Source organism: Leucoraja erinacea, chromosome 10 (assembly GCF_028641065.1).
Source record: "Leucoraja erinacea ecotype New England chromosome 10, Leri_hhj_1, whole genome shotgun sequence".
Lineage (NCBI taxonomy): Eukaryota > Metazoa > Chordata > Chondrichthyes > Rajiformes > Rajidae > Leucoraja > Leucoraja erinaceus.
Genome location: NC_073386.1, coordinates 21,603,920 through 21,614,776, shown reverse-complemented (window position 1 = coordinate 21,614,776; position 10,857 = coordinate 21,603,920). Strand labels below are relative to the sequence as shown.

The window sequence follows — 10,857 nt, the reverse complement described above, 5'->3', positions numbered from 1 at the left end:
TTTTTACAATGAGATTCCTAGAAAATTACAAATTGTAGATTACACTATACAACCAGATCATCTGCAGTGGTAAATGTACCAAACAATTAAAATTCAAGGATTTCTCCATAATCATTACAAAAATAATTTCCAAGTCTCAAACAGGCTTCAATTGCCTATCAATAAAAACAAAGCTTGCTCGCAAAGATCGGCAAGCTTTGAGGATTTGCTTCTAGAAAAGATAATTTGTTTACATTTGGTACTGTTACAATTCAGTAATTTTTCACATTTTCCAAATGCCCTTACAAGAATGTTACATTTTTTGCTGCCACGTTGATTTTTAATGCAAACATGCAATTAGTTCCCACTTTTTCCAAAGAAAAATGATAGCAGATGGAAACTCGACTCCAAATAACCTTGGTGGAATGAATACCTACTTCACCGATACCAAAATAATACCAATGATCAGCAAAAGTAATCAGTTGCCAATTACCGCAGAGCCTAGCACCAAATTATTTTTTAAAATTAGTCTCCATAAATTTAACTAAAAGTGTTGAGTATCCATGAATGGCTGCCTTGCGCGCTGAAAAATAGCATTTCCATATGTGTGTGTGTGTGTGGGAGGGGAGGGGGGGGGGGGGGTAAGAGGTTTAAGCAGGAGTTTCCATTTTCATGCTGTCTCAAAAAATAATTAGTGCCCAGGGTCTGTTCACCATTCTTCTGCAAAAACTTAGTTTGTCTTAAATATGCAGATGAAACTGACATTATAAATTTAACAGAATAGTTTTATTTGATGTGCTTTAAATGGCCATGTGGAAGGAGGAGTTCCCCTTAAAATTCCTGATTAATGTTTCACAAATGTTCAGCCAGAAACCGTTCAAATGATGAAAATGTGAAGAACAGCAAGTGCCAATACATTAATTTGCCCATTCTGAAAATTATATGTAAAAGAGAAATGAACCGAAGAAAGCAAATTAACTTTCAACTGCAAACTTCAGAGTATAATTATCTATTTTTTGCACTTAATGATTTGCAAATAAATGAATCACATGAAAATGATTTAATAGAAGATCAACTGATAATCAAACTCATACATAATTTTAATTGGGGTTCAAGTAACAATACTATTCTAAACCTTGACAATTATGTCTAGACAAACTTAGGTTTTGAAATGCTTACATTTTATTGGTAAATTTTCTTCCCATCTTGCCAAACAATGACAAATTAATGCCTTTCCAAAAATGTCTAATGCATGTTGTACATTTAGTTGATAAATTCACACACCAGGGAATCATTTGGCCTCAATAAGTACTCCACAAAGAAATGCAAGAAAAGCAAAAATCCTGCTATGTGAAAGTAAATTACATTTCATAAATCAGTAGCCACAATCCAAAGTACTCATTTACACTGTTATAGCAATAAGCGATTTTCAAATCAATGTGTTACTAATTTAAAAGACAGATGGGCTTCAGTGATGAATTTGAAGTGGATAAAGCTGCTGAGAAAAGTTCTCTCCACTCACTGAAAATGCACATTTCACAGGAACTTCAAGATAGATCACCGTTAAGTATTCATTACATTGAAAACTGGCGAAATTGTAAAGAAAACAATTTAATAGTCTTTTCTGAGCACAGATCAAACTCATAATCATTTTTCAATTGGGCCATCACATTTCTCAAAGATCCTGTGTCTTTACACCATCCCCAATAGTGATTTGTGCAATTCATCTCTGAACTTGCACACCATCTGAAACTGCATGCATGGCCCACAGCGATGTGGTGGATTCCAGGTGAAAGTCCCCCTTCATATTGTAGAGAGAAGGGATGGCTTCACAGTATATTACAAATATCCTATATGGATTTTTATTGTTACACAGAGAGGGTCCCAAGTACAGGTATATATTTGTATATACTTTAAGAATCCATGTACAGACGGCACAAGCATAATTATGAAAATAACTCAGTAGTAAATAGTTAAGTGGAGATGCCTAAAAAATTAATCTGCACCTTGTCAAAAGCCATTGTGCAAGCTTCAGCATATTCCTCCAAGTTTGGAAATGAAGTTAATTAATCCTTCAAATGAAAAGATCTGAAATCTACAGAGAAAAGGTAGGGCAACTTGTGTAGGTAGTGCCTTTTCTACGGCAATTTTACATAATTTTGTTCAGGGACAACTCAGATTTTCCTTCAGCTACAGAATACAATGTCAGTATTAGATGTTAGGACATTCAGTTTTCTCTTTAGCAATACAGGTACTGAGAAATTATCTTGCAGCCAGAAATTTGAAGATAATTTGAGTTACATTTGTTACATGCAATTTTACCCAGGGTATTAAAGGCCAGGCTTTCAGCTCAATAAAATAATTTGCGGTTATTATATTGAACATTTTAAAACTATAATATTACATGAGAAAATAATCAGATCTTGGACCGTGTTCAGCTAAATATTCCTTAAATTAAATGTTTTTGTTCAGTTACACACTATAGCTGTGTGATAGACCTTCCTTGTGTTTGATAACTGGCACCTTTCCTAATAGTACAGCAATACTAAATAGCTATTTATACATTGATTAAAGAAAACCAGAGTCAGATTTAAAATTCAATCTCACTTAGTTTCTGCCCTTTCATACCTGGTTCCATTTCTGGAATGCAAAATAGCAAAAATTCTCAATTCAGAAATGGAAAGTTGTGCAAAATTTTACATTTAGGTCCAAATTAGGAATTTAATGCACTACTCAAATGCCCGTGTAGTTTCATTTTGATCAAAAATGTATCATTTTTCCAGTCTCAAAGTTCCAGCAATTTTAAGTGGTGCAAAACCTTGGGAAAAACACAAGTGCATGTATGTAACTACAGCATGTCATACATGTTTGCGCTTTACATTGTACACTTCAACCACAGTATGCATTAAGTTGAGACACTTCTACAAATCTTCAAGAATCAATTCAAAATATATAAATGGAGTCTTGCACATATTCTGGACATTACAGAAAACCAAGACATTTGGATGGTCCCATTTTTGTTAAACAATCACCTTCATTTTTTATCAAGGAGAATGGGTAACCCAGCAGATCACAGGCAGGTTCTCAAATAGGTTGAGGCTTGTACAAAACTTGATAGATCGGGAGTCAAAAAGGGCAAGGAGCAATCAGAATGTTTTAAGTATGAGTTAATAACATACATGACGTCAAGGCACCCTTAGGTAGAAGTAGCAATGGAATACAAGTAAATAAATATTATTCTGAATTTAAGTCTATAATAATCTTTCAAGTGACAGCTGTTTGTTTGCCTTGCAATGAGTTCAAGTACTAACAGAAAAATGGTAAAGCAATGAGACCCTACCGTCACCAGTAAATGGAAAAAAATATTAAGCTGAAGATGCAGAAAAACAAATAAGAGAAATCAATAGAACATTTAGCACCTACGAGGATCTATTATCTCTTTCCAAAGATGCAACCTGAAATGCTGAGACTTTCTAGAATTTTAAAATCTCCATCATCCCTCACATTTTACATTCTCAAATAAACCGTTCCCGTGCCTTTGTTGTGCAACAATTCTTTCATTTTTTAGTTTAATGATAGATTTGGAAGTAGTTATAAATCAGTATATGGTATTTATGTCCACCTGTAATCAGTAATCCACTAGTTTGTTTCCACACTGTTTAACATTCTATTTGGGAACAATTAACACAATTTTAGCCAATAATAAAGCCAAAAGAAAGGCATTTTAAGAGACAAACAGTTAAAAGTACAAAGTTGCATTGGTTCTCGCTTAAGATGTTGTGGTAACCCTAATCCAATTGAAAGATGGTGCATGGCAAATGTAGCTGTATCCTAGAAGTAAAGCTCATTAAAGTAAAAGATAATCTATGCTGCAACATGCAGCATTTCACCCTCACACAAGGCTGCAATTATAAAGTCAGAAGGAATAACATAGTGCAATTCTATAATTATCTTTGAGTAAGAAACATGGTAAATTGAACAGAAGCAGATAATTACCTTTTCATTCTGGTATTAGATTACTTGGTCATGCTTCAATACCACAACTAAGTGAATATTATGAACCATTTTCACCATAGCATTGAATTGTGCATTTGTCTTGCAAACCTCCAGTGCAGAAGAAAAATAGAAAATGACCATAACAAATTTTAAAAAGGGTTAGAAAGTAAATTGTACAAGATTTAACAATCCATGCCCTTCAAGTAGTCTGAATAACATGTGAATTTTAAGAATGAATTTTCAGTTTAAAAACTAAAGATCTTTAAGAAAACATAAGTGTAAACAGATTAGCACTGGATTGTTTCTTCACCGTAACCCAGATGGTCAAACCGGATGTTATTCAAGAAGAAAACTGGTCAAGTCACAAAATAATTGTACACAAATAAAACTACTAAAATAATGCAAATTAAAAAAAAAAAAAAGAAGCAATGCTTAATGAATTTAATTTCATGGGTCTGAACACTTGGCAATACATTTCCCATCTGTTCAATATATCAAAACTGATTGGGGTAGAAAATGTCAGATTTGTACACAAAATGCATAGCTGTCGGAAAATCTGGAATAAATTTGAACCATGGGTTACAATAATCCCAGGTAACCTTACCATCAAAGGTGCAAACTGTATGGTCTAATTTATCTTCATGAAGATTTCAAATCTACGTTAAATCCAGACCTTGGTTAAACAAAAATGTAACAATAAAATTGTTCCGTAATTCACATCCATTATTAAAATCTAATTGATTAAATAAAAAGGATACTCCACAGGGTAGAGTAGCAAGCATCTGGGCAGGGTCGTATGCACGGGGTAAAATGAGGGAAGCAGGAAACAAATCACTTTTGAACCATGGCACAGCGGCCATTTACAAAGCAATAGGCAAGAGGGGTTCACATTTTTGGAAGAGATCAAGGGAAGAAAACTAATTCAAATAAAATCTCATTACAATGGAATTGATTGCACAGTAAAAGATAAACACACCTTGGTTATTTTTGCAAATTAAAAAAATGTTTGCACTAATTCTGTGAATTGACCCATCATAAACAATTATGTACATGGCACCTTGCGGCAATACATCCAACTCTAGTTACAGTAGTCCAGGTTGAAATACAAAATATACAGTAGTAGCATCTTTCAAGCTATAGAAAAGAAAGTGATGAAGTGCTTTTCTCGTAAGAAGAAACATTTGTGGTCCACTTTGTCATTTAAAATAAAACAAATGTAATCAAAAACTATATCCCGTGTGTGGACAGAAGATCGCATTGACACAATGTGGTTTAGTATATTTATATATATACACACACTGGTATCTTTGGATTTGCAGGCTATTCTTAAATGCAACAGTTATTTTATCTAAGGCAGGCTTGGATGCAACATGAAAATATGATTAAATGGTTTTAAATACTTAAAATAAAAGTATAATTTTTAGAAAAAAGAAATTCAATTTAGCACAAATTCAAATTCAAAAAGGAAGCCAGCATGACTATTTAAGTCCACAAGAGAAAAAACTAAAATGTTTTATTTGCTTTCAGGTTGAAAAAAAGTCAGCTCTGATCTGTACAAAACATTTTTCGAGCCCATAAATACTGAATGGTGCTGGGGTATATATGGCTTGTGCACAGATCATATTTAGTAGAAGATACCTACAGCTGGTTTATGATGCTATTTCCATAAAATGTTTGAAATAACAAGGAAAAGGTTTACCTGAATAAATTATAACAATTTATATTACTGGCCAACCACCAAATATCAAGTGATTGCTCAGAATAGACTAACATCCATAGTACCAGCATCCACATTTGAAAATTGCTTTGGAATTCTAGACTTTCACATCCTTCATACCAAAATAAAAACTGGATTTTTTTTAATTAAGCAAAAAAGTACTGTTATGAAATCTCTGTACAATATTCATAAATGTGCCTTCAAATATCACATTTTGACTGGAGGTGACATGGATTTGAAGCCATGCGTGGAGCCAGCACCACAGATGAATGCCCTTCCCTATCGGATGCTTCAGCTGCATAGACAGCACAGTTACCTGGGTCCATTTCATCTCGCTCCAGTGCAATACTGACACTAAAAGATGATTTGGATTCCGGTATTGCTAATTTTGACATGTCTCTCTGCATTTCTTGCTCCTCCATTTCTTCACCAGAAGTTGAGCGATTCCAGTTGCTGTACGAGGTACCATTTAAATTTGGCTCATCACCTCCTGCTGTACGATTACAATCGAGACTCTCCGGAACATGAAGAGTCAAGCTTTCATTGGTTTTTAAGGTTATTAATTGTGTTCTGCTAACCGTGCATAGGTCATTTACACCTGGTACATTCTCGATCCCTGAACAGTCCACAGCATCATGCTGTTCCGATGCTAAAGATTGCTGAGTTTGAAGTTTACGTTTAAATGGTGGAATTTCCGATGCAGAATATTTGGAGCTGTTTGACCCTTTCTGCCTTACATCAGTTCCAACATGCAATGGGTCACACTTCCCCAACCTTAATGAAAAGGGCCCAAAACTGTGACATTCTTTTGTTGGCAAATCAGGTGAACCTGGAAGGGATCGATACCGTCGCTCACAGAGAAGAGTTTCTTGAAAATCGCCAAAAAAGTTCTGCTTGACTTGGGACATTGAAGTGAATGAATAGTCAACTGAATCTGGTGAAGGCAGATCGAACGTTAGTGATATTACCGATTTACTTGGTGTGTCCACAAATTTTATTTTTCCACCTTTCAAGTCCTGCCTTGCAATGAATGGGTTAATTTTGTGTGCAGTTCCCTTGGTAGGAGTGTAGTACGGATCTTGGACATTAATCTTCCGGCTCACCTTTCGGGTAAAGAAGTCAGACTGACTACGAGAAAGCCATATATTACGACGTGGCCGAGGTGATTTAGGTGGTATGTTATCAGTCGGAATTGCCAGAGGGCTGCACCTTTTTATTGCCTGTCCTTTCTCTTCAGCACCTATAAATGGACATAAAATAAAAACATTACAACCAACAACATTTACAGGTTAACGACTATTTTAATTTAAATACGCTATCTTTGCTAGTACCACAAGGTCCCCAAGGGCTAATCTGATTTGCATAAAATAACCAGATAGCAGCAAAACTACCAAATCTTGTGTAGAACTGCAGATGCTGGTATATACCGAAGAAAGACACAAAGTGTTGGAGTAACTCAGAGCATCAGGCAGCATCTCTGGAGAAAAACAATAGGTGATGTTTCAGGTCAGGAGTCTGAAGAAGGGTCTGACCCGCTAAATACTCAAGCACTTTGTGCCAAAAACTGTCCTGTCAGCTTATTTTTAAAGTAGTTCTAATTTAAGAATGTGCAACCCTGATAAATATCAAATAAAACTTTAACTGACCAACGTAACATTGTTAGAATGGACATATCTGCTCCTCTTGGTGTGTCCACTGTAAGTATATTATGGGATAGAGTATCCAGCTGACTGTAAACTACACAACTTTTTTTTTTAAAGCACAAATTGCAAGTTTAAGGCCTCTCCTCGCAATCCATAATGAAGCCCAACCACAAACAGACTTCTATATATCTAAAACTCTCATCTTGTTTGTTTCTACGTGTGGGCCTGTCGGCATGCCCATGTGATCCCGTAACTATGCCAAAATGGTAAACGATAGCACTACAATTTTTGCACCACCTTACTCACAATTGTCCCGTGGTGTGGTGTCTCAAGTTTTGTTCAGATTTATGTTATATTTTACAAGTCATTGACACTTTAAAATTACAAAACCCCAATTTGAGAACAATTTTGCACTGGCACTTGCAGCTATGACATCACAATGGGATTGTAGCCCTGCAGGCTACAATGTGGCTATTCCAGGACACCGAGTCCTGCAAGCCATAGCAGGTCCGATTACATTTTTTTAAAGTTTACAATGAGGGAGGATGAATAAGGGGAAATGAGCCAGCCTGCACAGTTGGGGGCTAGTGGTGGAATATTGTGTTGGGTGAACAGGTTGAATTGGGGGAACGGGTAAGTGGTGGAATATTGTATTGGGAACGGGTTACATTGGGGGAGCAGGCCACCCGTGGGGGCTATGGGTGAGTGGTCAAATATTGCGTTGGGGGACCAGACCTCCCGTGTGACATGGACCCAACACTTGGTATAATATAAAATATAGGGAGGAGATAGACGGATAGGGTGGGGGAGGTAGGGAGCGGGGGATAGTGAGGGAGGAGGGCAGTGGGGGAGGCGAGGGATAGTGGGTCAGTGGGAAGGGGAGGTGAGGAGTGGGGGATGGAGGATGAGGAGGGGTAGGGAGGGGAGAGGGATTATGGAGGGAGTGACTGAGGGTAGGGAAAAGGAGAGGGAGGGGCGATGGAGGGAATGGGTCAGCACGGATCAGGAACATTTTTTACGTTATTGCCATTTTTAAACTTTAAAAACGTCAGCCGCTGCTGCGCAGTTGGGGGCTGTGGATGAGTGGTGGAATATGGCATTGTGGATGGGGCCCAACGGGTCAGCACTTGGTCTAGTTGATATTAAAAAACACATCAGGTGGGTTCCAATCAAGGTGGGGTGGGAGTTCCAATCAAGGTGGGGATGAGGGGCATAATTAAAATTTTTAATTAAATCATTAAATTTTAAACAACCCACACATTGATTTTGTGACACCAGATAACATATCATGCTTGTGCCCTATCTTGGAGCGGTAACATCTCATTAACCACATTTAAAACAGTTCTCCTGGTACAAGTTAGAATTCAGATCTAAAACCAGATCCTGCTTGGCTGGCTCCCGTGCTTGAGTGTTACAGTACAAACGAACAGCTGCCCTAACAAACAACAAAAATGGTGAATATGAAGATGAAAAGAATAAGATCAGTCAAACAAAACATTAGGGAATACTTGATTTATCCAAACAGCAGATTCAATGTCATAACCAGGCACGTGCCGTCAGGGTAGGCATGTTAGGCACTGCCTACCCCGACTAAAATTATGGTGTGGTAATCATTAAATATAAATAGTAAAGGCATGGGAGAATTATGCCTATCCAAGAGATCGATCTCTTAGGTAGGCATAATTCTCCGTGCCTTTCAACCGCAGCACTTGTAACACGGGAAGGTCTGTGCCTGAAGCTGTCAATTTCAAGGGGAGCTGAAGGCAGCTGAAATTCTGCCTTTGCTGTACTGCGCATGCGCAGCGCAAGTTTCTTGGCGGGTTTTTCAAATATGGATTGTCATTATCTGAAAGGTGTGTTAGGAAGCAAAGAGAGAAGAATGGAGTTTGTGTACCTATACCGTGGTAAGTACATTTCTTGGTACTTTATGTTTTTAAATACTGTATTTCCCGGGGTGGGTGGGGGAGAAAAAGCTCCTTTCACAGTGTTTCTGGAGTCTGGCCCGGGGTAAAGTTTGGGGGAGGGCAGCAGCGTTGTGAAGGAGGGGATTGAGGCCAGTAACCCACCTGCGACGCTCGGGCACGGAGCCACCGCATTGTGGCCGGGGAGCGAATTAGCTCGGGTGGCTGCCGCAGCACTCCAGGCACGGACTGAAGAACTGGCCACCACTTCTGAGGAAGGAAGCAGCTCGGGTGACTGCGAGCGGCCGCCAGGACCAGACAGCAGAACTGGCTGCTTCTTCAGCCCTTCTGCTGGTCTCCGCTCACCTCTGCCAGTGTTCTCCGTCTGAACACCTCTCTTGTCGCTCGCCGGCTGGCTTCCCGCAAATCCTTAAATTCCAACATCGCGCTCAAGGGACCAATTGAGGTTACTCGGCTGTGGGAATTTAAGGATTTGTGGGAAGCAACGGACACGAGTGAAGCCTGCGAGCGGCAGGTGAGAGGTGTTCAGACGGAGAGTACTGCCAGAGGTGAACAGGCTGGCAGAAGGCGCTGAAGTGGCAGCCAATTCTGCTGTCGGGTCCCGGGGGTCACTGAGCTGCTTCCCTCCCCGGAAGTGGCGGCCAGTTCTGCTGTCCATGCCCAGAGCGCTGCGGCAGCGGTGAGTGAGTCTGATATGATCTCCGATCCCCCTCCTTCTCAACATCCTGCCCTCTCCGCATCTTTAACCCCTGGCACAGACTCTCCACACGCTGTGAATTAGTATTGTCATTCAATAAGATGACTACATCTATAACTCGGCGTCATATCAAGGTCGCAAAAAGTTTTTGAACATTTCAAAATCCAGCGATGACAAAAACGTTGCGACACTTGTAAAAACACCCCGTGTCAATACGTCATCACGCCGCAAATTTGGTTCATCCCATTATATGTATGTTTTCCCCTTACATTTGATCTCCAAAAATGCAACAGCTCCCTTATTCGGATCAATAATCTGCCATTTCTCCATCCATTTCTGTTGCTAATCTATTAGTTGCTGTATACGTTGACAGCTTTCCTCCAACACCTTGATTTTTTGCATTCTTTAAGTATATTATTTTATATAATAAACTGTTCGATGAACATGTAACTATCGACGTCAGAAACGTGGCGACTATCGTGTACTGCCTAGGTGAGGTCTGCTGTATGATTTTACTGGGCTGTGTGCAAAACAAAGCATTTCACAGTACCGAGGTACATGTGACAATAAAGTATCATTAAATCATTGAAAAGGAGAGTAGACTACTGGCCCCAAAGTAGTCCCTGGCCACGTCCTTGGGACAAACGGCAGGAACATTCATGGACATCATTAACCCCTTCCTACTCAATCGGAATGCCCTGCAAGGATGTATTCTCAGCTCCTTACTAAAACCCCTATACACTCACAACCGAGCAGGCAAATTCTGCTCCAACTCCATTTACAAGTTTGCAGACGACACTACTGTGGTGAGCCAGATCTTGAACAATGACAAAACAGTGCACAAAGGAGATAGAGTACAGGTGCACAACCTTTTATCCGGTGTTCCGGAAACCGAAAAACTCC

General features: G+C 38.9%; 1 protein-coding gene across 2 annotated transcripts in view; it reads right to left on the bottom strand.

Annotated features, from left to right (window-relative positions):
* Positions 1 to 603: 603 nt before the first annotated feature.
* Positions 604 to 10,857, bottom strand: part of tesk2 (testis associated actin remodelling kinase 2) — a 66,031-nt gene continuing 55,777 nt past the window's right edge. For both annotated transcript variants that reach the window (XM_055641671.1, XM_055641672.1), the window contains exon 11: positions 604 to 6,932. In XM_055641671.1, coding sequence (XP_055497646.1) covers positions 5,893 to 6,932 — 1,040 coding nt within the window. In that variant the 3' untranslated portion in view covers positions 604 to 5,892. The remainder of the gene's footprint in view (positions 6,933 to 10,857) is intronic.